The sequence below is a fragment of the Hyalella azteca genome, unplaced genomic scaffold (genome assembly GCF_000764305.2).
Source record: "Hyalella azteca isolate HAZT.00-mixed unplaced genomic scaffold, Hazt_2.0.2 contig1841, whole genome shotgun sequence".
NCBI lineage: Eukaryota > Metazoa > Arthropoda > Malacostraca > Amphipoda > Hyalellidae > Hyalella > Hyalella azteca.
The window spans coordinates 9,571-37,514 of record NW_025932138.1 but is presented as its reverse complement, the minus strand read 5'-3'; the positions used below and the strand labels follow the sequence as shown (position 1 = coordinate 37,514).

Genomic DNA, 27,944 nt, shown 5'->3' with positions numbered 1-27,944 from the left:
TGAAAGATGAGAAGGATGCGAGTCAAAGAGAAGTTTTTATTTTGGGAATATAAATGAAACTTGCAACTGCAGCGACTTGCGAATATCGATCAGGTAGTATTATTCCTGATTCCAATTACTTGTTGATTATTAAAGGTTTATGCATGAAGCTTATTTGCATTAATACAATTTTGAAAACATTTCGGATGACAATAGGCTGAATAGAAACGTAGAAGGCCAAGGTAAATCTTCGCTGAAAAAAAGCATGATAACCGCAAAAAAATTACTATAAATTCGAATCTTAGACTTGAGGTGAGAACTTTATTTGGAGAGTTAATTTTACTTTTAATATCTTACTTTCACTGACAATCAGGAAACTTTTCAATTTTAGATACGCCATCATACGCGCCTAAACTCATACCTAAACTCAAACTCATACGCCACTTTCCTATTAGCCTATTAACCCTATTTGTCTAAAAAGGTCACTAGATTGCTTTAATCGCAGATTCACTAGAAATTTAAAAGCGAAGAAAACACCACAAAAATTTAGCATATCTCTTTTGAAAACGTTTCGGAGACCAGCTCCATCGTCAGTTCGATAAATCTAGAACACAGATAAATACAAAGGGCAGAATAATAAAGTAAGTACCTATCTATTCACAATTTCTAATGGATAAGAACTATAGGCAGCATTTAAACTAGGCTTCTCTTTAAAAATATACAAGGATTCCAAAATACGCAGATCGGAAGCACCTATTTGTCTAATTTACCTTCACGTCTGAGACTTTGCAATGTCAAATATTTTGTGAAAAATTTGTTTACTAAAAAATATTTGTTTCAATTGTTTGAAATAATTTGTTTTGGACTTGGGAGTACACCGAGTAGTACTCTACTGCCTACTGGAGTACCTACCTAGGCCGGTAGCAGTACCCTTGGTTGGGCCTTGGCCTTGTTTTGCTACTTTTGTAGCATTTGGCTTGTATTTGTGTAATTGTGTGGACTTTGATTTGTGTTGAAACTTGAAATACCCAAGTTGTGAAAATTTAATAATTTTAATTAGGTATGGTATGTAAAAAACGGTATTAGGTAGGTACTAGGCAGGCGTAACCACTAACCAGCAGGAGTAGGGTAGGGCTCGGTAGGCTAGTACAATAGTTCATTTTCGTTCAATTGAAAGTTTTGTTTTCAATTATTCAATTTTCAAACCAATTACTAAAACTAAGTTTGTAGTACTTCAATTTTTTTCACTTGTTGATAAATAATTCTAATAAATGTTTTGAATAGTGAATACCTACCGTCAATGCCACTAAAGTCGCCACCTCACTAAAGTTGCCACGCTACAGAGAAAAGGAAATATTAATTAAAATGGACCCAATACAAACATTTCATTACCATATGAAAATACTAGAACATTTATTAATATTGCTTGATGTTAGTATAATGCATTTCCGACATTTAATTTGTAATTAGTTCTGAGATTACAAATCAACATGACGAAAATTCTACAAGCGACACAAATTTTTTCCTTCTCCTGTCTGCACCGCACTTGGGCGATGCTTTTTTGCCGAGAAAATGTTTTCCGTACAAGCTCGGGGTCATTCTGAGCTGAAACACAATAAAAAGAGGTTCATATTGCTTGTACTCAAAATTTTAGAGACATTTTAATTTAGTCATTAATTTATTCTATATATACCTGGCGACTTAAGTGCATATTAATTTGGGATAAATGGTGAGGTTTGTGTAGGACTTTTGCTTCATGAGGCAGGACTTGAAGGATAATTTTCGTTGCTAATTTATACCAACAATGCAATTATTGTGTCAGAGTGTTGCCTAAAATAATTCAAGAATCATTCCCCATTCATGTTCCGCACAGAATTAGCAATTATTTTTTAAAAACTCTGTAAAATTACGTCAAAAGTCGCGCACAACACTCTTGCATCGATTGTTTTTTTTTATAGTTTTTCATTTCTCGATGCGTCCTTAAAGTGTCGGAATATAGCGCGTTTACCCTAACCCAATTGTACACTTTTGTTGTCAAATCACAGAATTTCATAGACTACTACTAACTTTACACTACTAACAATAGCCTACCTTAGTTCATTTTTGAGTTCAATAAATAGGCCAGTGTCAAGTAAACTAATGTATGTATTATGTACATATTATTATGAATACCACACACTAGGAAGGGAGGTGCTTATGATGGTACGCCTCTTTATCACCGTCACGTGCTCTGGCAAGTGGTGATTTGCAAGTTGCGGTGGTCTAAACTTTTCGCAACTTTGCAAGGCCCCTTGCACTGGGCTAAACCCAGCAGGCCAGCCGACTTACATTCCCAGCAGACTTACATTCTTTGCACAGAATGAACAATCTGACCCCATGGACCCATTGCAACTGAGCAGCAACTCCACTTAGAAATTAGTGGAATTTCAAAATTGATGTTGATAAAAAAAATGAAAATTTGAACTGAAATTGCTTAATGACTTCTGTCAGTTGCAAAATGCCATAAATGATTGAAAAAAAACAATGACTTACTTTCATTGGTTGCTGAGTCATCTTTCCTGGTCTTGGACAGTTGGACCTCTTCCCTGAGTTCTGTCCTTTGTTCTCTGTCAAGGCTTCAAGCTTTATGGTTCATGGCTTCATGCCACTGGTGCAAAAGAATGTTGGCAACATCACAATCAAAAATATTCACAAAGGCATGATCAAATCTATAATTCATGAGCAAATATCACACCATGGGATTCAGGAGCTTGCTGTCAGACCATGAACTGTGATGAACTCTTGGCCTCCTTGGAGTGCTGGCTGCCACTAGCTCGTTCAGTTGCCAGAGGCACGCTTCTCAACTGCCCTCCTATTTAATATTAATTGCATTTTCAGATCTCCTCTAATTGCTTTCACACATCTAGATGAGCAGAGTATTACTGGCTATATTGATAAATTATATTGGTTATTTTTAATAGTGCAATTAATGCAGTTTACGAGCATTTCTTATGAATTAAGTTTATAGGAAATCAATTGATAATCTTTTGCTTTGAACAAGCTTTTTTATCTCAAATGTCTTGATGATAGCCATCTCAAATTTATTGAAAATTTGTCCCTTGTAAGTTGCAAAATTTTGCAACATGTAGAAAAATTCTAATCCTGCAGGTGTTTAATAAGTTTCCAATGATAAGGCAATTCAACATTGATTTAGAAGTACCTTAGTAATTTTGGTTTGCTGAACATTGCCCTCAAATTTACAGGAATAGCCCCAACGGCTATCAGACAACCTGCCAAGCTAACAGCTGCTATTAAAATAACTGTTAGCTGTGCATTAAAGCTGTTAGTCTTGCACTAGCTGGTCCATCAGTCAAATAATTGGTTAACAATCCTGAACCATGCTGTCATGCAAAATCTCCGTAATTCTTGAATAACAATAAAACAACAATAAATAATTCAATAAAAACAACATTCTGCCAAAACACACACTGGTTTGCATAGAAAAACTTTCATTGTAAGTTATTTTGACCCCAGGTACATATAGGTATTTTTTGGTAGGTTTTAATTTTTTGCTTTTAATTTGTAAATGATTAGCAAATGAGGTTACGTGGCAAGCTGGATTGCATGTCTTTATCATTTATTATGTGCAAGTTTTTGACTAAAATACTCAGTAGAATTAAAAAAAAACATGAAATTTCTGGGCCTCATCTTAAGCTTTCTCTTCATTTTTGGAGTTGAAAGATTTTTAATAGGTAATAATGTCTATCAAATTGTTAATATTTATAAATGATAATGAAAGTACACAATTTAATTGCTAGATTCCCAAGTTAACTCAAAAAAACATTACTTTAGATTGTACATGCCATGATGCCAGGCATAGAGCTTCAGTATTTCATGAAGAAAATTCCAGTCTCAGCCTGTATTTTTCATTAGATGGCCTAGGCAATGAATTTGTTTCATTGGTAATCTTTGAAAATGTTTTTAAATATAAATAAATAGTAATTTTTTAGCTCATTTATGTAATGAAAATGAAAAAAAAGTAAATCTTTGTAGCTAGTATATGAAATGGTGACAATAGTTGATAGTTCACTGTCATAAATTGCTTCAAAAAAATCATTTCATATATTTTTCAAATGTCAACTACGGTAATCTATAAGAATTAGATAGGTTATATGTGTAACATATATTGATTGTACTTTCAAAATTTTTTACCTCAAATAACAACCTTGATGATGAATTTTAATAATTTTATATTTTTCTTTTATTAAAAATCCTTCCTACCTGTTCACTATGAGCTGGTGAGCCTTTTAACAATATTGCTGACAAATTTTATTTTATTTTGGCTTAATATCCTGACCTATGCCATCGTTGCCTTACATTAAATGTTGAATGAAATCCGCATGCAGATTTTGTTTTATGGCAACATGAAATGCTTGATTAAATATGATTAATATTTTAATTGTCCCAATAATGTTGAAGTGGATAGTGTTGGCTACCTCCTTTTCATTATCAAAGGCTGATGTAGACAAATGTTTTGATTGATATTAACAGCAGGTATTTGAAATGAGAATGCTATGTCACTATTTAAAAACCATATGGACAATAGTTTAAAATCATTTGGCCTGTAATTTCTAATGGATCCCTATTCAAAGTAAATAACTGATGTACAGTTCACTGAGCTCAGCAATTCAAAATCCAAATAGATGATTAAATTTTCAGAGTCCCAAAAAATTTTGCTCGAACCAACTAAATTTGCTACTTTTCTATTTCAGATTTATTTTCATTCTGCAGTTAGTTTTACGTTCAAGGCTAATTTTGATGGTTCAAAATGAATGTTCAAATTCAACGTCGCAGATACGACTGTTCTGCTTTGCCAAAAGGATGGAAGAGAGAAGAAGTCTTACGGAAGAACTGCCTCATAACACCTGGAAAGATAGATGTTTTTTATTACAGGTAGTGTTACAAGTTACAATTTAAATCTAATTGTCCTAGCTTCTTGTGTTTCATATGATCCATTAAGAAAATTGTTTGAAATTATAGTGAAATGAAAATTCTTGGGCATTTCTTATGTTTTCTGTCTAATTTCTGATGATAATTAGTGAAATACTCTGTCTAACTTTGTTTTGAATATCTTGACAGTTGAAATATAATTGAATGAATAAAATTTCAGTCCCTGTGGGAAGAGGATCAGAAACAAGCCACAATTGGTACGGTTCCTTGGTGAATCTGTGGATCTATCATCCTTTGACTATCGGACGGGTAAAATAAACCCCATGCTTGTAAGAAAGAAGAAATGTAAAGGAACTCTTTATGATTACAGGTTTGTCTTGTTATAAACAATTGTTGACTCTGTACAATTAAGAATTTAGCTACTTTCAAACTTTTGTTCTTGGAACTTGCAAATTCAAATACAGTGATATTAATCATTTTTTTATATTAAACTGTAGGTATCTATGATATAGAGTCTCCTAATGTTGGTACAAATACTATTGATGAGCCTCTAGTCTCTTTTTAAAGTGTGAAATTAAAGTTAGTTAGGTCTGGGTGAAAAGTTGAATGTCATGTCAAAAATACCATTTGTGGTACATCACTTTCCAATAATTTTAAATTAAATATTGGTATATTGAATAAGCAACTTTGTATTAAAAAGTTACAGCTCCAAACAGCCTACTTTGATGTCTTGTTCAAACTGATATACAAGTACCTATATCTTCTGTCCCAAAACAGACGTTAGCTTTTCAATCTATGAATCTAGCCTCTGCAATTTATTCCTATTAGAAGGAAAGATGGTAGGCTCAGAGGCTAGATAATATTAAATCTCTAGTTTAATTACTGCTGGTGAGGCTCATAGTCCCATTGTATCACTACTACAGCAAAGCTGGTTTTGTGCAATTTTTTTCAGTCGTGGTCTCAGAAGCGACAGTTCTTTAGTGCCACCAATACGGCAAACGGCCTCCATCTTCAAACAGCCTGTTACTGTTGTCAAAACTCAGCAGCATAGCGTGGTCAAGAGCGATATTAAGCATGGCACTCAGGACAAGCCCAAGCAGGTTGGTTGATTCTTTTATTTTGGCACTTGTGTCATTATGTGTAAAATGTGTCATTTTTTATTGCTTGTATCTTGAGCTGAATATCTTTTCCACAAAATGCATTCTCAAACGACTTAATCCTAGATGCTGTTTTTTGAGATTAAAAATTTTTTCTTTGGTAATACCTACTATTAAGCAAATGTCTATTTGATTGAAACTATTAACCTTTTTGCTGGAAAGCATAAAAATATTCAGAAATTTAAGTTTCTGAAAACAAGACAACAAAGTATGAACTAGGTATCATAAAATGTAGTTTCTTGTGTATATATTTTCCTAATTTTGGCATATTGAAGGAGTGATTTGCTGTTGAAGTCAAATGTAATCATAAAAGGTACACACTAAAAAAATATAATATTATTCATGTTTAAACAGTAGAATTTAAAGAGTGGTAACTTTCAAACTGCAAATTCAGTGTAATTTAAATTTAATTAGATAATTACTTAAAAAGATATTTCTAATTCTGTCTTTTAACAAAATGCCCAAAGAGCATCAATTTCATTGCCCAAGTCAAAATTTTAATTTAAATTATTAGGCATGACAGGGTGTGATGCTTCACACTGTCACACAGTACAATTGTCAAATGATTGATGATTGGCAGAGGCATTATAATGTAGCCTCAATCTCCAACTGGAGGCTGTGGTGGTTTTTTGGGGGAAAACTTCTATGTGACCTTGTATGGTAATTTTCCTGCTAAAGGATTAAGCATGTAACAATATGCAAGAATTAGTAAATGCTTGAATATCTACTAGTAATGTGGGGCTAATAACTGAACAATGGATAAAAGTAAACAAATTTCACAGGTGTTTTGGGAGAAGCGATTGCAAGGACTTGGCGCGACTTGCAATGCCAAGTGGCCTGTCATGGAGGAGCTCCAGCTTCCTGCTGCCCTACGACCTGTGGGGCCTCAAGTGACCAGCCAGACCGTTCTGCAGGTAATGCTCAACTACTCATTGTAATATTTATTGTGAAATTCGTTTGAGAATTACCCAGTTCAATTTCTACTCAGGAAGTGATCAATGAAGTAGCAAATGCTTTTCTCCTGGAGGTTCAAACTTGGGATTCCATATGAGCACAATTGATTTTGGGCTCTATGTCTCAGTGATGTTGATCATTACTTTAAATTTGTCTATAGGTATTGCTGGTATTCTATTATTATATCATGATAAAGTATTTTATACATACCGGTATATCTTCAATAAATATGAGAAATTAATAAATTAAATGAAAAAGTATTCAATAAAGGTATTTAATATATTGTGGTATTTTTTGTTGCTGAAACTGATTTACATCTTCTGGAGCTCAAAGGCTCTTTCAATATCTAATGGAAAATCGGAAAATCAACCACTGTCCATTATGAGATATCAATATACCTATTCTGCTAATCATTCAATCTGTCAGTGAATTATGCACTTGATTTAGCAGATTTAGCATTCAATGCCTCTGTATGATATTCGCAGATAGCTGTGTAATGATTGCTTCTCTTCACATCTCAAGTATTGGACTCACCAAAAACCTGTGTTTGGAATAATAACTTTTGTGTTCTGTGTGTTCAGAGCCTGGCAACAGCGCTACACGTTGTGTCTGGTCCCATCACTGGCCAGACAGTTGCTGCTCAAACACTTCAGTCCAATCCTGCAGTCTTCATTAACCCTGACCAGCCTCTTGTTGAGGTAATGTCTTTCATTGATTTGTTATAACGTTACATATTCATGAATATTAATATTGCAACAATGAATGATTGAATGCCATTTTCATATGACTTTACCGTTACTGTTCGAATTTTTATTTCATGTACTGATCTACTCTGACTTGATTTTGCTTGCGAACTAATTCACTATGTATTGTATAAAATGGCAAACTCTTGTGCATCTTGCTATTGTATCCTCGGTTTTATTTTATATATATCTTATTGGTAATTATATTGGTATTGGTAATATATAGGGTATCTTTCAATATAACCCATGATAAACCTGGGCAGGAGGTACACATAAGAGACGCAGACATCATCAGCCAAGAAGCGCTTGTAGACAAGATCAGAACAAGACTTGAACGCGCCATACGACAGGTGGCTAATGTCTCCCACTGAACTGCTCGTCTGCTTCAACATTCTATAAAACAATGTCATCAATATTTCTGTTGAATTAGTCCAAATTTTTATCCGATTCATTTAGTGTCTTTCCCAGTGGAAGGTGCATTGTTCCTTTCTTTCATTTCCATGAAGCAAAAAGTCCAAAAAAACACTGACCTATTCATTAGTTACCTCCTTCCTCAGAATATTGGAAGCACGTTTATATATCGGTATGTCTCTTCCACAATGTAGCTACGGCACAATTCTGTTTTTTAAGCTCCTTCTCCAACAACTGACTAAGCTAAAGCCGTCTTCGGTTTGAAACTTGATATTTGTTAATCCCTAACTCCTGAAATCCCTTAAATTTTCTGCACTCTAATTCTAAAATAAATAGCTAGGAGCAATGCAAAACGTAGGCTTTTTACTATTCTCTTCATTTATGATTGAAACACGTGCTCCGTTTTGATGATATATGATCGAATTTATTTCCTTTTTCTTTCTTTTTTACAATTGAAAAAAAAAACACTTCATGAATATTTTTTCCTGTACTTCTGGATAATACTGACTTTTGTTTTGTCGTTTTAACTCGATAAAAATAATACATGAGGGCTTTGTTTCTTGATTTCTTCTCGAAGTCAATGATTCAAATTGTATCACATCAAAATTAATCCTATTATTTTATTTTCTTGTAAAAACAAAAGTTTTGTATTGTAAAATAATTTCACCAATGTTCAAAAATGTAGTGGCCAATGAAAAGCTCGCACGATATGTGTCCAAGTTTTTCTTTTCTTGTGCCGTTCTTTCTCTGCTGTTGTTTCATGAGATCTTTTATAGATAAGCGTTTTCCATTTTATGGTGAGCTTGAAAAGTACAATGTTTGACCGCTTCCTAGCTAACCTTATTCTAATTTAATGAGAAATTATATCACCTGATGAAAGAGAATTGACCTTGAATATTTGTGCTCAAAAAAGGACTTTGGATATTAGTATTGATTTATTTTATCACGACATTAATTTTCATTATTTTTATTCCTACTCATTAAAAAATATACTACATCATCTATCTTCATGTCTCATTGTAAGTATCCATTTTCATGCATATTTAGTTTATAAATGCTAGCAGCGCTATCTCGGACGTGTTCTGACAAATTCTCGTTTCGTTTAATGTCGTAAACTTAATTAAATTATGATTTGAAATCAGTCGTGCATTTTTCTCCTATATTCGACGCCGTTCTATTTTATTGGGAATATGCGGCTATGGGTATATATTTTATTGGGAATATGCGGCTATGGGTATATATTTTATTGGGAATATGCGGCTACCTACTGACCATGCAGTAGTGTAGCGCGAAGTGTCATGATTGGACCTCGTGCTATGAAGCATAAATAGACGTGACAATAGCCTATTTATTTAGTTATGTATTTATTTATAACTTGCGTTGCAACAGTTCTTTCATGTAGACTCTTTCTTTTAATTCTTGTTTAGATAAACTGAGCCCAAGATCTGTTTATTCTTGCTTTTATTGTCCTCATACGAGAAATATTATTTTGTTGCCTTAGCGGCCGACATAATGAGCGATATAAATTGTATATTGGTCCCATTAATATTAATTAGAATAAAGAAATGTAAGTCCGTCTGTTGAATGATGATACTCACAACTTTCAATCTGGAGCTTGCATTCTTGAGTGTCGTGCGGGTAGATGGCATAGTTCATTGCGCAGGATAGCGTCAGTGTCAGCCTGATTCCTCGGTTTTATTTTATATATATCTTATTGGTAATTATATTGGTATTGGTAATATATAGGGTATCTTTCAATATAACCCATGATAAACCTGGGCAGGAGGTACACATAAGAGACGCAGACATCATCAGCCAAGAAGCGCTTGTTGATAAGATCAGAACAAGACTTGAACGCGCCATACGACAAGTGGCTAATGTCTCCCACTGAACTGCTCGTCTGCTTCAACATTCTATAAAACAATGTCATCAATATTTCAGTTGAATTAGTCCAAATTTTTATCCGATTCATTTAGTGTCTTTCCCAGTGGAAGGTGCATTGTTCCTTTCTTTCATTTCCATGAAGCAAAAAGTCCAAAAAACACTGACCTATTCATTAGTTACCTCCTTCCTCAGAATATTGGAAGCACGTTTATATATCGGTATGTCTCTTCCACAATGTAGCTACGGCACAATTCTGTTTTTTAAGCTCCTTCTCCAACAACTGACTAAGCTAAAGCCGTCTTCGGTTTGAAACTTGATATTTGTTAATCCCTAACTCCTGAAATCCCTTAAATTTTCTGCACTCTAATTCTAAAATAAATAGCTAGGAGCAATGCAAAACGTAGGCTTTTTACTATTCTCTTCATTTATGATTGAAACACGTGCTCCGTTTTGATGATATATGATCGAATTTATTTCCTTTTTCTTTCTTTTTTACAATTGAAAAAAAAAACACTTCATGAATATTTTTTCCTGTACTTCTGGATAATACTGACTTTTGTTTTGTCGTTTTAACTCGATAAAAATAATACATGAGGGCTTTGTTTCTTGATTTCTTCTCGAAGTCAATGATTCAAATTGTATCACATCAAAATTAATCCTATTATTTTATTTTCTTGTAAAAACAAAAGTTTTGTATTGTAAAATAATTTCACCAATGTTCAAAAATGTAGTGGCCAATGAAAAGCTCGCACGATATGTGTCCAAGTTTTTCTTTTCTTGTGCCGTTCTTTCTCTGCTGTTGTTTCATGAGATCTTTTATAGATAAGCGTTTTCCATTTTATGGTGAGCTTGAAAAGTACAATGTTTGACCGCTTCCTGGCTAACCTTATTCTAATTTACCAAGAAATTATATCGACCTGATTAAAGAGAATTGACCTTGAATATTTGTGCTCAAAAAAGGACTTTGGATATTAGTATTGATTTATTTTATCACGACATTAATTTTCATTATTTTTATTCCTACTCATTAAAAAACATACTACATCATCTATCTTCATGTCTCATTGTAAGTATCCATTTTCATGCATATTTAGTTTATAAATGCTAGCAGCGCTATCTCGGACGTGTTCTGACAAATTCTCGTTTCGTTTAATGTCGTAAACTTAATTAAATTATGATTTGAAATCAGTCGTGCATTTTTCTCCTATATTCGACGCCGTTCATATCCTATTTCTTATTAAAATAAGAAATTATCAACTGTCTGGCCTTGACCTATTTCTTCTAGCGCTGGAAGAGTCTAAAACAGTGATAGTTTCATCTGAAAGTGTTAAAACCTTTTGTTTTTAAAATTATTCAACTTTTTAACCATTCCTTTTTTTAATCGCAAATGGTTTCCAGGACGGCGTCACTTTTTCCAAAAAAAATTCTGTTATCATCCTTTGTTTACAAACCAACACAAGTGTCTTCAGACGCATGCATCTTATGCCCCTTCTCGAAATAGTCTCGCAGAATTTCCCCTCACGCAAAGTCTACCGCCAAAAATGCGGCCTGCACTCATTGCATACTGAAGACCCTGGAGGCAACTGGGGCTTCTTCAATGAAGACTTTATAGCCATCTACAGAACTATCACGAGCCCAATTCTCTACTAGCCAGCTCAAAGGTCGTGCGTCTTTCCTGTTTGAGGGACTAGTTATGCAAGCCGAATGCCTATCAAATCCCTTAGCAGTACCTCTAAATGAGGCTGGGGCACCATCTGGTACCTCGTCGCGTCGCCGTCGCAACCCTCCGGACCATGCAAAACGTTATATTTGCCTCTGGCCGATTTCCACCGGCTACGTTACCGCTCTATTCAGTTAATGAAAATGCCAGCCACGCGTCATATCATTGTGGTCACTTATTTTGTCATCAGTTAGGTAGATAGTATCAAACCTGCTGGCTCCTATGAAGAGGTAAATCATTCCCTCTGCAGCGAAACATCCTCCGTCTGAGCGGAATGACGTCCTCACTGCTCGTCTCTGATGCAGCGTCTATCTGGGCTCTGCAGTTCCCAAGCATCGTTTATGTTCAAGGCTGAGCAGACACTTGGTGGCACATGACTTGAGTGCAGAGACCTGGTACAGACCTCCCCTTCCTTCCTGTCGACCCTCAGCGTCCGCTCGCTCACTGTGAGACCGTCCCGAGGTAGTAGCCTTTTCTGGCCACGTTTCACCTTCGTCCATCACCCTTCGTCTTCCGGTGGCCCTCTCATGTCCGCAACTTGACCGCAAACGACCACATGAGAAATTTCATACTGTTGATCAGAAGCACCTCTTTTTTTGAGCACTAATTAGCTTTTGAACCACAGCACTATCATTACGAGCGCTACTTGTACGTTGGTTTTTTTTAAATTCAGTATATATGCTTAACGCATATTTGTCATATTGAAGGATCTCATCTAAAACCAAAACTGCTTATTCACTCACTTTATTCAATAAAGTACGCGATATCGGTGAAGTTTCGAGATTTAGTACAAGCTGAATAATTGGTTTTGAATAATATCTTGGATTGTAACTCATATTTTGGGGAAATGAAACTCAACAATGAGATTCAATTTATCTTACTTCGTGCTCGAGCGAGCGTTTGTAAAGGAAAATATGGTAAATTATGTCGCTTTCAAAATCCTTGTCTAGAAAGTTGGGATCCAAATAACTTGACAACCCGATCCATATTTCTGAAGAAATAACACTCAATTAAAATCCAAAGCTCACACTGTTATCTTTACTACATATGATAAAGCCACTAGAATTCGTATTGGGAAAAATTATTTGAGAGATAATGGAAGAAAAATTGGGTGTATTTCTGATGATTACATCATAGAAGACTCATGATAAGCTCTGAAACCTCAGAAAGCTGTACGATAATTTTCTCATGGTAATCTTATATTTTTGTACGAAACAATGCTTATGCCGCAAGAAGAAAAATCCCGCTTCGTTTTTAGATGTGCGACCACATCGAGATCCAGTAAATCAGATTAACCAAGAGGAACGAGAGTGGAAAAGCAAGTCTCGAGAATCTGTCAATCACAATGGCTTTCGCCCTTCTGCTCGAGCCTGCTTTGATAACCGGGGCAGGTTGCGACTTCTGGGGGGGTGGCGGGGGAGGCGGGACCTTGTATTCTCTAGGACCTTTGCCTCTAGCAAGGCTATCCCTACCTTGTGCGACCCTACAATCGACGTTCAAATATGAGTCAGGGCCATCATCAACGTCTCTGTCTAGATCCGCGTGATATCCTTTGTCCCGATGTGACCTAAAGAAGTCTGTGTGAAGTGATGTCTTGCGCACAGCTGTCTCGTCGATGGCCTCGCGTGCTTTTTGCCTCGATGTGTTTCGGGAATAAGGACCAACTGACAACGAACGAGTGTGTGTCTGTGAGTGATGACACTTCGTACCACGACTGGTATTGTGAGCGTGTGCGTAAAATGAGTCGCATGCAATCAATTGTGGCTGAGACGCCCTGCTTCCCTGACGTTCTCGGACATGGCACAAGCTTTGTTCCGGCAAGTTTATGGACTTTGAACGAGCTGTAGTGATGGTTTCATTGAGTTGATGGCCACATTTATAAGTTATTCGCGAGCTTACAGGAGAAGTTGGCATTGTCCCGATGTCTCGTTCGACACTGCTTGTGGGTAGGTCATCACGCACAGAATTGTGTTCCGCCGGCTCGGGACTAGAACGGGTGGTGGCGGAGTAGTTCAAAACTGGCGACGATGAGTGAGACAGACGTAGTTGCTTCGCCACACACATAATTCGGCTGTTTTCCTGGGAAAGCAAAAATAAAAAGTAAGAACCTTCCAATTGTTATGCTTCTCAGAGTTAATCGTGAAATTTTTTATTTTCATATTCCTCTTGGTGGCTTTTATGATTCACATTGTGGCAGTTTCAGTTACATAACAGCTGAAGGATTTAACATTTACGGTAAATTTTGCTTAGATTTTGAGTCGTCTCATTTCATAATCCCATGTCTTGAATCTTGTCCTTACATTGATATAATTCTCGCCAAACGTATAAAAATTATATGATAACGTTTTATTACGGTATATGTTCGAGGTTTGAATATATATGTTCAGAAACATAAGATTCTTTTCAGGATGTTGTCTATATGGAAGTTTTATCTTTCACACACCATCGGAATTGCTCAGCTGATCGTAGTTCACAAATAATTTATATACTTGTAATATGTCAGACAGGGTAGTTGGTATTCAAAAGTGGACATGTACACAAATTGTACACCGGTGCAATAAATTGATCAATTTATTCGGTAATACGAATGCTGGAGATTACATAGTAGTTGCGCAACGAGTACCCAGAAATCAGCAGTACATTATAAATATTTATTTATAATAATCGTACGAGTGCTTGTGTTTTGTATTAGTATAAGAGGGAACGTCACAAGATTAATAAGAAAATTGTTCCTGCAATCGTAAGGTACAAAGTAAGGGATATAAAGAGTTGAACAGAACTATCATTAATCTCGATAAACTTCCATAATTTCATAAATATTTGAAATCCCAGGTTTATTTACACCCGACAATGCCGTTGGCATAGCCTTCTTCAGTTAACTATGATGTATCTACTGCAAATGTCGTTAAAAAAACATTTCTGCATTGACAATCACTAAGAAGCCGCTTGAGAGTCACTTACCGAGAATCGGTGTCGTAGCGGAACTTCAATGTCTCCGAAACTTCGCTCCCGGCAAGAGTTTGTTGCCGAGTGGTCGAGAGAAGACCTCTTCCTGCCAGGGGCGGCTCTTGCAGGTTCAGGAGAAGGCTTCTTGGGGACAGACGGCACGTCCGGTCCGTCGCCCAGCACAAAGTTAACAAGAGCGTATTCCATCAACGCCAAGAACACGAAGCTGCAAAATATATCATTTCCGAATGCATCTGCATGTTCAGTCTTAAAATGCCTAGCAACTTACGGACCAGGCAATAATTCCAGCAGCTATCTCAATCAATCTTCAGTTATGGAAAGATCTGGTTCCAAAGGCCGGATCCCTTGTGCATCAAGTCACGAAAAGTACAAGAATCGGCAACAGGCCATGGGCCTATTTCTTCAGTGCCGACGCTTCTATTCTATGTATCTATATCATCTCAATTTATATCACGTAATCGGCGACAGGCCAAGGGCCAATTTCGTCAGCGCCGACACACCTGTAGTAATTCTATTGGTAGTTGAATATGTCATATTCTCCCTGTTCGATGATTGATGTAGCAATGTATCCTTATGGGATTGATTATTTCCAAATGCATGAAATAATACAAAAATATAATTATGTAAGAGGTATGTTGAAATTAATTATTATAACGTAGTCGATGTATGAATGCTGCTAAGTGAGATAGAAAATACGGAAATGCCATTATGTGCAATATGTTATGTAGAAATGAAGTTTTTTCCGATAAGCAACGAGCTTTTAAGTTGGAGATTATTATTGTGCAATAATAACATTGTGAAACAGTAAATTTTGGGCAGTTAAGCATTGTTGAATAAGTAACGAATAAAGGTAACGAATAAAGAATAACTTCCCAAATAATATGCAACAAATGCTTATAGCAAAATAATTCCATTTTATTTTTTCGAAACTAAAGCATTTTAATATCCTCAGTTGTTGCACAAGCACACTGCGAGAACTGAATTGCAGCAGTAATCATCAATGAAAAAAACTCTTCTGCGGAATTCAGAGAATTGGATTGATCCATCTTGGTATCAGGCAGTCGTTGCAGCATAATATCTCTTCATCACGAACTCAAAATACCGCTTCATCTCCCTTCTGTATTATAATATCAGTATAATATCATCTAGCTGTTGTATTATATTAACAGTATAATACCATATCCCTGTTGTATTACAAAAACAGTATAATATTTTAGTGTCTGCAGCGATTAGGCCATGCTGGGCTGTCACCGATTCGGCCACGGTGAGAAAATGAAGCCAAGGAATTTTAACCAATAAAATGTATGCTTAGGAATAAACTTGTTTATAACTGTGAGTGCGGCATCACCCACATGGTGCAGGAGTTCATGAACATGTCGATGATTTTGATGTAAGAGACTGGAGGCAGCGAAGCCTGGGACTTAGCGTGCTGCGTTGACAGAGTCAGCAGTGACGTCACGCCGAGTGTAACGCGGGCTGGCGCTGCCTCGGGCTTGATCCAAAACGATATCCACTGCGATAGAAACGAGATCCATGGCGATTAAAACCATATTCACTGTGATAAGAACGATATCCATGACGAATAAAATAATATTCACTGCGATAGAAACTATATATCCATGGCGAATAAAACCATATTCACTGTGATAGAAACGATATCCATGGCGAATTAAACGATATTAACTGCGATAGAAACGATATTAATGGCGAATTAAATGATATCCACTGCGATAGAAACGATATCCATGGCGAATAAAATAATATTCACTGCGATAGAAACGATATCCATGGCGATTAAAACGATATTCACTGTGATAAGAGCGATATCCATGGCGATTAAAACGATATTCACTGTGATAAGAGCGATATCCATGGCGAATAAAATAATATCCACTGCGATAGAAACGATATCCATGGCGATTAAAACGATATTCACTGCGACATAAACGATATTTACTGCAATAAAAACTTTATTCACCGCGATAAAAAATATACCCAAGGCAATTGTACTGATAGCGAAAACCATATCTATGGCATCATTATACTGGTAGTTAAATCTTTAACTTTCAGAAAGATAAAGGTCATTTTAGTATTTAAAATATCGAGTTGCCACTAACAAAGGTTGTGACGAATAGTACGTCACTGTGCAGACTCACCGACATGATGACGATGAGGCAGGTTGGCATGTAGGTATGGAAGAGGTAGTAGCCTAGACGCCGTTTGAGTGTAAACACAACTTCCAGGCATGTGAAATTCCCTGCACACAGATCAAACTCCGTCAGATTTTTTTTAATTGGGCAGAGATTCAACTAACTGGCATTAAATAAATTCATATAAATCGTATCTTAAAGAGAAATCAACTAACAGTGTTGAGAGTTGGAATGCTTTGCACAATTTGTGTGTGATTTAATAAGTAATTCTCTAGCTACTGTATATGTGAACGTGTCTGGGCAAAGGTTCTAATAAAAAGTTACATGGTGAAAATCAATCAAGCCATTATGCACGAGTGTGAACAGGTAGATCAGTATCAATCAATTAAACATTAATTTATAAAGCTTTTTCGATAAAAAAATATTCGTATTGATTAGAAAATTGAGCATGTTATAGTGATAGCAATCGATTTTATATTGGAGAAGGAGAAGATGATCTCACTGTGCTGGTGCTAATAATCACATTAGTTTATGAATGCTGTCAAATTTTTACAATAATGGAACTCTAATAAATGAATAGGAAATCTAACCTGTTATATGACAATTATAGTCGAACAAGCAACTTCTATGTAGAAATATCAACCGCGTCTTTAGTAGGTGAGTATTTCGACTACCTAGTGTTTAGTCATGGTTTTATATTATAATGCCCGAGTCAATCCTAGGTTTTGAAAATATTCTGCCACTGTAGGTAAAAAACTTGGGAAAATGTAGTGATATGGATATTAATAATGGTACTTTACTCAAAACGAGGATGAGGGTTGTAGAATATATTGTACAACTACATAACTACATTGTTCAATAGCTACAATACTGTGCATTGTACAATTCGATAGTTATCAGTAAATTATATATCACAAATTTCTGAAAATCCCTAAATAACTACTCACTGAATCTATGATAAAAAATTTTTTATTAACTTGATCGAATCAATCAGTGGCAGAATCGCTATCACTAATAAAACATCACTGAGAATGAGGAAATGAACATTAAAGGTGACACATTAAAGGTAACTAGAAGCCTTTCGTGAAATGCCAGCATATACACTGTTAGAAAAACGGTGAAAAAACGGTCCCACTGGCGTTCTAGTGGCCGGTCGCCCGGTGAAAACAAACTGTTTCGCCGTTTTTATCAGATGTTTTACGGATTTCTAGTGTTAAATAAGAATAAAAACGGCGAGTCGGTGTTTCTTTTCACGTGCCAACCGGCCTCTGAAACGCCGGTAATACCGTTAACGGTAATTTTTCTAACAGTGTCTCTCGCGTGCATGAGAAATACTGCTGCTCTTATAATGTGGCCACACTCACCGGTAGAGTAGATCTGAGTGCAGTCAGCCGTAGTGTTGTGGATCAGATCAAACTGAGGTAATTGAATATTCTCGTCCACTGCCAGGGGAACATCTTCTTGCCACTCGAATACGAGATCCTCGGTTGTATGGGACACTGAAACGCGTGATAATTATTGTAAAAATTATTTTGAAAACTGAAACGCGTGATAATTATTGTGAAAATTATTGTGACGACTGAAACGCGTGATAATTATTGTGAAAACCATGATGAAACAATGAAACGTGAAATTATCTTCCAGAAAACCATACGTTTCATGATAATATCCCAAAGCGCTGTCTGAACCGAACCTCCACTAATTTTTTTAACGTGTGCGACATAATTAAATTTATTATAGAGCAGAGAAATAGTTGATGAGAGGCAAAAAAGTGATGCAACTTTCTTTATATGGGAAAATTTGTGATGCAATTCGCACAAATTTTAGTATTTTTCGTAGAATTTTATTAGTATAATGAGCTAGAGAAAAACACATTACCTACAGTTTAATGGTTGGTTTAATAGATTAGATTTTGTTCATAATACTTGCTTTAATATATGTTTTTATTAGTAATGGATTTGATAAGGTGTTTATTCGTACCTAATCCTTAGAGATCCTAGTCCTTTAGCAGTCTATAATTGGTACCATTAAATTGAAAAAAATATAACTCAGTACTCACTGCAGTGAGTGACAGAGAGCGCATTTTCTCGTCGACGAAAACTTGAGGTCACGGACGGACGGACAGACGGACGGACAGGCAGACAGACGGACATGGCGAGCACAATAGTGCATTTTTTCCATAAATGAGAAAATGCGCTTAAAAACGGCGCTGAAAATTATTTGAGCCGCATATCTAAACAGAAAGTTAAAATGCCTACTTCGATAACTTAGTGCTTTTTTGAAAGCTTTAAAAAGCGTGAGGAATATTTTGAAGTAGATGAGTAGGCACGCCTCTGGTTTTGCAATGATCTAATTTGTAATTTATAATTTCAGTTTTAATTTTTCTCTTTAGTAATATTCAGAACCATCAATCTCAGGTGCATGAGAGCATTTTGATCTTGTGCCCAAAGGAGTTTATCTGATTGAAATCGCAGCAGCATGACTGCCTGATGCCTGAATCAGAAGACAAACCTTTAAAATCAACCCTTTTGATCATCAATACGTCACATATATAACCTATTCCTTTTATCCATTGCAGATTAATTTAAACGTTTTATTCTCCCTTTCATCTCCCTGCTCATCTAAATCTGTCCAGAACGATGAAAAATATCATTGCAACAAGCAAAGGCGCATCAAAGATTACAGGCGAGAGAAGAAACGTAATTTAGACATATGAGTCCTGAGAAGGAATAGCACAAAGAGTAGTGGAACGCGCGCGCGATGTCGGCGCAATGTGCTGAAGAGGCGTTAGATGATTACATGCGCATGACTGATGATCTTCTCACTGCGATCTCGACCCAAAAATAATACTGCACTTACAGCTTCCTGGGGGGCAGCTTTCTCTCGTCTGATACTGAATGCGAGGTATATATTTTATTGGGAATATGCGGCTATGGGTATATATTTTATTGGGAATATGCGGATATAGGTATATATTTTATTGGGAATATGCGGATATAGGTATATATTTTATTGGGAATATGCGGCTACGTACTGACCATGCAGTAGCGTAGCGCAAAGTGTCGTTTTTGGGCCTCGTGCTATGAAGCATGAATAGACGTGACGAATGCCTATTTATTTATTTATTTATGTATTTATTTATAACTTGCACTGCAACAGTTCTTTCTACACTGAGCACAAAATTTTTTATTCCTGATTTTATTGTCCTCATAAGAGAAATATTATTTTGTCGCCTTAGCAGCCGACATAATGAGTGTATCAATCATATATTGGCCTCATTAATATTAATATACTCAACTATTAATATACTCACAACTTTCAATCTGGAGCTTGCACTCTTGAGTGTCGTGCGGGTAGATGGCATAGTTCATTGCGCAGGATAGCGTCAGTGTCAGCCTGAGAACATAAACACTGTCATAATATTTTATTACTAAACTTGAGGACTCTTTTTATAGACTTAATAACTGCCTTGCATAGTGTGTTGAACGTTCCTATATGTTATGTTGTTAACTTATAATTCTTATTTTCGTATATGGATGTCAACCCGAGTAGTGCAACCATGGCACATCTCAGGCCAACATTTATTCTCGACGACTGGAACCGCGAGAATAAATTAATTGTCACTAAAATTACATTTAGTAGGGACACAATTGTCTCCAATGTCTTTTATGAAAATTTTATGATTCCCGATGGCATGTGCAAAGGCAAAGTGTGGTAAAGTAAGTCTTACTTGACCATGTAGAGGATCATCTTGGACTTGTAGAGCCACACGTAATGGTTGGGGATTGTCATGGTCTGGAAGGTGACCTGCTTGGCGTTTTTGAAGTAGCTGTCGGGGCGCCACATTTCATTCAGCCACTCAACCTCCAGCAACCTGTCCAACGCACAACCGGGTTGCCCAAGTTTTATGTTCTCTAAATATTATTCGTTCGAAAATTTCAGCATCGAAAGTAATGAATGTTCTAATTTTATATACTTCTATTCTCACATAAAGTATGTTAGAAGAGCGAAAACATTTTTTGTGACATGAATCTGAACACTTCCATGCCACAGTTCTGCTGAAATTGTTTGAATGAGCGCGAAGATTAATACTAGCACAGGTTACACTCATAGAAAGTAAATTTGAGAAAGAAAATATAGTCGCATGAATTAAAAAAATTGGCTTAAATATTTTAACAACTACGGCCATAAAATCCGCGGTTCAATTGACCAGCGACCAATTTACAGTAGACAATTGACGGTAGACAATTAACGGTAGACAATTGACGGTAGACAATTAGCAGTAGATTAACGGTAGACAATTGACGGTAGATGAGGTAGGTGAGTGAGTGTCTGATGCAGGTTAACCAGCAACCCCAACACACACAAATACCAGCTCCAGCAGCCGCCTTTACCTGTAGTCTGAAGTCATGTTTTCCGGCAAACGCAACCGCTCGTCTGTCCAATTTTGCGCAAAGAAGATGTCCGCAGCGTAAGTCTGTAAATAAACGAGTTGTTAGTTATTCCCTTACGGTAGGGCAAAACGATCACTATACTTAACTTAACCCTCTACCGCCATATCTCACTATCCGGGAACATAACTTTCAACTTAAATTATACCTAAACTATTGAGTGTAGCAACCTGAGGATGTTTGTACGCTACAGAGAACATTTTAAAGATGTCGCACGGCGGCAACCATCAGTACAAGTCATTTTGCGCTCACTAGCAACGTATCCTTTTGGGTAGCAGGCTTGTGACATTATTGCTCCGGTTACTCATGTCAGGTGGTAGAGGGTTCATTGTCTGTACCAAAATTAAAGTTTGAATTTTGAGCGATTTTCCTCTCTTTGCATTTAGCAATTGAATTCTCGTCAGATTGCGTAATTTTACAACTTTATAATATCGTATCGATGCCAGGTACAACTGTACCAATGTGATCCGACAAGAGTTAATACACTGCACTCGCGAAGACTTAATAAGTTTGAGGCGATTTTTCGTTGGCATTTCCCACGTACATTTTAACATTTTCTGTAATGAAAGAAACTGTTCAATCCCCCAAAATTTTTAAATTATTAGCAGATATACGATAAGTTATCAGGAGGCTTTTTTGGAACTAGCTCATAAATTTGATAAACAGTTAAGACCCGGACCTATGATGCATTGAGGTATCTTCCTTAAATTTTTACGTTGATTTATTCAAATAAGTGCTTTAATCCCATATTGTTTGTACCCGCTCCACTAACGAAGGAAATGAATGATACCTTTCCTATTCTTAATATGCTAGAGACAGTTGTCACAAGGATTTGGAATATGAATTTCAAAGTAACTCATACATTCATATTTATATGATTAGGACTTGCTGGAGATTTATATAAATTATACTCCCTGGAGAATTTTCATTTGATTTTATCTTTAATGCAATGATAACTTCTGGTCAATATGCGAGTAAATATAAAATTCATTTCGAGAGAAACGAAATCAATCATTCCGTATCGGAAGCCACTGCAGTGTTAAAGCATATCATATAATTACAAACTATGTGTGATTTATTTTTAAATTTCCGAACATTTCATTTCAAATTTAAAAAATCGCAGCTCTATGATTGCAATTAAAACTAGACGTTAAATGTCACCTGAGTGATCAGTCAATATTACAGCATAAAGTATTCCTGCACCTAATAAAAACTGTATAAATTTAAATAAGAAACTCATTGATTTACGGAAAATGGTAAGTAATAGTAAGCAAGCATGGCTAGAATAAATGCCTTTAATTTTCTTCCAAAAAATTTCAAAGCAACGATGCCGTTGTAAGTTTGAACTGAAGCTAAAAATATTGAACCACAATATATTTCTCCCCGAGGTCATTAAAGTACAGTTTTGATGCCGAGCTCACCATGCTGTTCTCGTTGATGGAGTCTATGCCCATAACAGAGCGGAGCTCACCATGCTGTTCTCGTTGATGGAGTCTTTGCCCATAACAGTGCCGAGCTCACCATGCTGTTCTCGTTGATGGAGTCTATTCGTGCTCACCATGCTGTTCTCGTTGATGGAGTCTATGCCCATAACAGTGACGTGGAAGAAGACTTGCGTAGGCCTGCCGTTCTTGCGAGGTGGCCGCATCTTGTCGTAGCTTCGCGCGTCCTCTGGCAGGAGGTCGGCAAGTTTCAGCTTCCCAGCTCCGTAGTCGCCACGAACTGACGCTAAACTGCTGTCAAAATGTCAGTAAATGATATAAATAATATAAATATTATTATTAAATTTCAGTAAATAATAATAATATAAATCTCAGTAAATAATATAATCAGCCATTAATCGTGCACATCTCCCATTAAAGTCATTTGTATTGTGAAGTATCCGTGCTGCTTAAAATGAATCTAAATGCTGAAATTATGGAAACAGCTTATTTTGAATCAGTTGCATCCGGAATTTTTAGACCGGATTCGTGTAATGTTGATCGTTTTTGCTGCTTCATTGCTACATTTTGGTATCTGCAGTAACTGAAAGATGTCGAAATTAAACTACAGCTGTAAAAGTTGAATAACGGCAATTGAATATTTATACATTGAATGAGGACTTGATCGGGTTTTCATGTATTAATAAATAATGTAGGCTTCAATAAGTAGAAATTCTCTACAACATCCAACATTATTTAACCACATCATTTTACATTATTTAACTCAACAAGTATCGTTACAAGACTAACATCAGACACGATACCGAACTTCATTTCATGCAAAATAGAGTTGAAAATTTTTACGATCACTGAAACCAAAATGCCTTAATTATCCTGAAAACTGTGATACTAACAGTATTTCCATGTTATTTCCAATCCAGAATAAATAGTTTGCGAAAGCGAATAATATAACAGAACAATTTTTAGGAGGATAAAAAAAGCTATCTCTGTAGACACAAAAAATAAAAAAAAAAAAACAACGTGCAAAATCGAATTACTGACGGAAAATTGCATTCAACATCAAATGATTCCAAAGTTTTCCAGAATAATCCCATCTTGCTGATCATAAACGGCAGACACGAGGAAAACTTCGGAATTAAGTTCTTGAAATACGACAGATCGATCAGCAATGAATCTTGTCAGTGCCAGCAGCTCCAACTTGCCACAGAACCTATCACTGGTATTAACGTTTGCTTTGTTGGTCAAGGGATTTAGATTAGTTAATAAAGTAAAAGGCTCGAGGCGATGGCTAGCTGTGCTGTATTTCAAGACTTACACTTGCGTTCAGAATGATGTAAAGACAAATAGAATTGATGTGAGCAGAAATTCAGAATGATCGTTGAGAAATATGATATGATGTGATAGATGCCAACATATAGTTGGCATCTAGATGCCAGATGATCAACTGCAAATTTAAAATGATTTAACAAGATCATCAATCATATACATTTTTTAGACGATCATGAGCCTTTCCAATTAATTATCCTTAAAAATTTCATGTCTGCTGTCCGAGAAATATTTGCTCACGTAAATTAGCACTAATAATGTACTTACGTCCCATTTTCAAGCTCAATTTGATCAAACACAATTTCTATTGTATTATTTGCAAGCAAATTAGTAATAAATCTTCTAAGTGGTCTTCTCAACATCAGTTATTTCCTACTTGTTTCAGTAAAAACATCTAGGTAGAGCACGCAAATAGGTTTTATCCTACAAATTTCTCGATGTCATCAAATGATGTTAACATGAAACTACGAGTTTATATGGATACCGTGAACCTCTTTATACATTTTTTTCATTTTGGAACAATATTACAGACTAATTTATGATTGTTCTTCTTCGAATGCTCATAGCCTCTTATCCCGACCGTGGACCGCAGTTGTGGTAGAATTATAGCGTCTAACGAGACGATGCTTCTCCATTGTATGTCCTATATTACAGCATAAACGGCCCATCAATGCTGATGGTTATTACTCATGGTTGAATTAATACATTAATTCAGCCATGGTTATTACTGACCTGGACAAGACGAAGCATAAGATGAAAGCCGTCGAGCAGGAAAACACGCTCATCTTGACAAGGTTTTAGTCATTCAACTTGAGATCGTGGATACACTTAATTGTCGCTCACTGATGCCCTGCTGTACATAATTGCTGCTGACGAATTATCTCTAAAGTAAATCAAATTTTCATTGCGTACTGATTCAAAATCGTGTAAAATTTCGAGAGTTTTACCTTCCAGAAATCAGCGTATTTCCTAAAAAATGCAAATCAATATTCTTAGCTCAAACATCAGATGGCTCTGATATCTAAAGTCTAAAACAAAGCTTGGAGGCAGCTGCTTTAAATGAAAATCACGGTAATGTGCACTTTAGAGATTTTCAGCGATTCCTGGAAAAAATATTTCATGAATTATATTAATATTGTATGCAAGTATAAGCAATTATATTGTAAAATTACCATCAATTAATAACCAGTAAGAAAGCTTTTTAGGTAGATAGAACGCAATATTCACGATTGGGCAGAAGTATTATGGAAAGAAATCCAAAAGATCAATATGGAACTTCAGAAGGGTTAGAAGACGGCCAACGAACTCGAGTATTTTCTTAGTAAAGTTTCAATAAAGACTGACCAGCAGCCAGTGAAAGGCCAAGCAGTGAAGAACTAATGAAAACGTCCTATTATAGATTAACAACAGTAACAGTATATGTACTAAAGAAATTAACAGATCTCGTAAGAAGTTCATTCGCTAAGAGTGTTTGAATCCAATTGTGAGATCTTCTTCATGATTCATTGGATACTCCATTATTGGAGAAAATTAAATAAAGTGAAACTTTGGGCCGTGAATTGGAAGAAAAGCTGATTATTTGATAATGACTCGGCCGGCAAACTATGAATAATAATGTTCGATATTACAAATGTCTTATGTAATAGAAAAGTAAGTAGAAGCGAAAAAACGCAGGAATAGAGATCAAGCTGTATGTTGGGTCTACATTATCTTTTCTTAATGTATGAATGTGTTTATAATCAAGCGGACTGGATAGCTCAAAAAAGATCGCTCGACTGTCACTTGATCCTCTCGACCACCTCACGGGCCTCGTCGAGTGTTGACAGTACACACTCCCGCTCACCTCAGCAACCCTAATGGGCGGCTTTGTAAGAACAAAAAGTATAACTCAGTTCTCACTGCAGTGAGTGACAGAGAGCGCATTTTCTCGTCGACGAAAACGTGAAGTCACGGACGGACAGACGGACGGGCATGGCGAGCACAATAGTGCATTTTTTCCAATAACGAGAAAATGCGCTGAAAAGGGGGTAAAACTTCTTCTAGTTATACTGGAAATTTCATGGCTGGAAGCGAGATTCTTTGTCCTCACTTGTGAATCGTTTTCATAAAAGAAACACCCTCAGGAAAAAACTATTCTCATCCTCATGCACGCCTCAAATTATATCGAAATAGATGGTAAAATTCTTAATATAGGTAAGTTTTTTTCATCACGCCTCTCTCTGCAGGTTTGGCTCTTAAAAACGAATAGAGCCAAATTGTTCGAGCTACTTAATTTTTAGATTAATCTTTAAATGTATGATAGTATCCATTCATTCATGAATTGATTATATAATTATTTACGTGAAGCCGAGACATTCCCTTTAAAAATGCATGTGGCGCAAAATTGAAGTCTCTTCAAACTTGACTCACAATTAAAAAAAGATGTTTTTGATTTTTTCGTAAACTGGCTGTGGCAGCATCGGGGTGCCCAAGGCACAAGAAAACTCGGAAGATTGCCAAGAAGTCGAATCATGGCACCATCCCTTCCTAATTGAATGAAAAATGTAACGCTAGTAAAATCGCTCCTTAATTCCTCGTATTTACACTTTTATTGTCAGCGCCTGACTTAAGAGCTCGTCATCGCAGCAGCACGAAAGCCTTTGTCTGTACTGGAGCAAAAAACGGTCGTCTGTGTGCGCAGAGATGTTGAGGCGCGAGATGAGAAACTCGAAAGAAACAAAACGGCAAGAAACGAACGATGTTCCGATGCTCGACCGCAAACATCAGAGGAAAATTTTCTTGATTGATGATTCTGCGGTGTAAATTAGTTCATCGAACAGATATTTCTGAATTTATGATAAGAGAAATCAAAACTACTGATTTTACAACAAATATGAGTGCTAAAATATTGCATATACATATTTTTTAAGCATAGCTTTAATGCATTTCTGCGACCGTTCCATAGTAGAATTTTATTTTTTAGAAAATAATAGAAAATTATAGACCTATTCATGACAACTTTTGTATTATGACCTGGCTGAAATTTTACGCTTAGCAACGAGCAAATCATGCAGATAATGGCTTATTTAAAAATTAACATTTTAAAATCAATTAAAAAACAAGTACATAAAATTTAATCCATGTTGAATAGAGGAAAATATGATCCACTCGCCTCAGCGCTACCCTCCTGTGAAACAACATTATTGGCTGTGACTCGTGTGAAGATTTTAATGCAAATATGAATGAAGAGCTATAAATGGAGCAATTATATTAAGCGCAAAGAAATGCGTTAAAATGACATCGAAACAACTTGTAGCTTACTGATTTTTTTTAGACTTTCTGACGTTTCAAACCATTTAATAATAATTTCGTGTAATGCTAATTTAACTCGCATATACAACTTTCTAATGAATTATTCAGAACTAATTTAAGATGAACACACTTGCCTCAATATAGCAATCTCAACATAATTTTGAATGAATTTATTTTTACCTTATAATACGAAAGGTCTTTACTGATATTAAAATTGTTGCCTACACTATTTAAATTGGATGGAAATCAAACCAACACGATTATTAGAAGGATTTACCATAAATTTTTTTCATCTTAAATTTTTCTTGAGTTCAAGTAGCCACCCTTTGGAAAGAATGCCGAAGAACGGTTAAAGGATCAGATCAGATGCAACTTTACTCAGCGCAAAAAAAAGTGGTCCAAGAAAAGGGCTGAAACATCTCTGCTCAGCACTGAAAGTAAAGAAATTGTGCCAAAGAAAATCAAGGCGCATCAGAATGATAGCGAAGATGGTTCGCCATAAACCAGGGCTCCCCAGTTGCCGAATATTGGGCCCACTTC

At 36.1% G+C, this 27,944-nt stretch overlaps 2 protein-coding genes across 2 annotated transcripts; one reads left to right on the top strand and one right to left on the bottom strand.

Moving 5' to 3' along the window:
- The first annotated feature begins 235 nt into the window (after positions 1 to 235).
- LOC108666231 (methyl-CpG-binding domain protein 2) lies at positions 236 to 9,314 on the top strand. The gene is made up of 7 exons (XM_018153067.2): positions 236 to 291; positions 4,731 to 4,911; positions 5,129 to 5,278; positions 5,861 to 6,008; positions 6,848 to 6,979; positions 7,601 to 7,717; positions 8,026 to 9,314. The coding sequence occupies exons 2-7, from the start codon at positions 4,787 to 4,789 to the stop codon at positions 8,131 to 8,133; spliced, it is 780 nt and encodes a 259-aa protein (XP_018008556.1). The 5' UTR covers positions 236 to 291; positions 4,731 to 4,786; the 3' UTR covers positions 8,134 to 9,314.
- Positions 9,315 to 12,645: 3,331 nt separating this feature from the next.
- On the bottom strand, positions 12,646 to 25,204 carry LOC108666229 (gamma-aminobutyric acid receptor subunit alpha-3). The gene is made up of 10 exons (XM_018153066.2): positions 24,846 to 25,204; positions 22,904 to 23,078; positions 21,289 to 21,371; positions 20,625 to 20,768; positions 20,208 to 20,290; positions 18,259 to 18,393; positions 16,901 to 17,001; positions 16,097 to 16,257; positions 14,739 to 14,949; positions 12,646 to 13,856 (listed from the first exon to the last, which is right to left on the bottom strand). Exons 1-10 carry the CDS (start codon positions 24,896 to 24,898, stop codon positions 13,032 to 13,034), a joined length of 1,971 nt encoding a protein of 656 aa, XP_018008555.2. The 5' UTR covers positions 24,899 to 25,204; the 3' UTR covers positions 12,646 to 13,031.
- Between the last annotated feature and the right edge of the window lie 2,740 nt (positions 25,205 to 27,944).

Bases quoted from the DNA above. Each gene is read 5' to 3' on its own strand.
- LOC108666231 (XM_018153067.2), top strand. From the start codon at position 4,787: ATGAATGTTCAAATTCAACGTCGCAGATACGACTGTTCTGCTTTGCCA. The intron at 4,912-5,128 runs GTAGTGTTACAA...ATAAAATTTCAG, and splicing joins ATAGATGTTTTTTATTACAG to TCCCTGTGGGAAGAGGATCA. The intron at 6,980-7,600 runs GTAATGCTCAAC...CTGTGTGTTCAG, and splicing joins CCAGCCAGACCGTTCTGCAG to AGCCTGGCAACAGCGCTACA.
- LOC108666229 (XM_018153066.2), bottom strand. From the start codon at position 24,898: ATGAGCGTGTTTTCCTGCTCGACGGCTTTCATCTTATGCTTCGTCTTG. The intron at 16,258-16,900 runs GTGAGTCTGCAC...TTTCTATCGCAG, and splicing joins GCCTCATCGTCATCATGTCG to TGGATATCGTTTTGGATCAA. The intron at 14,950-16,096 runs GTGGGTGATGCC...TATATTTTGCAG, and splicing joins TTCATGAACTCCTGCACCAT to CTTCGTGTTCTTGGCGTTGA.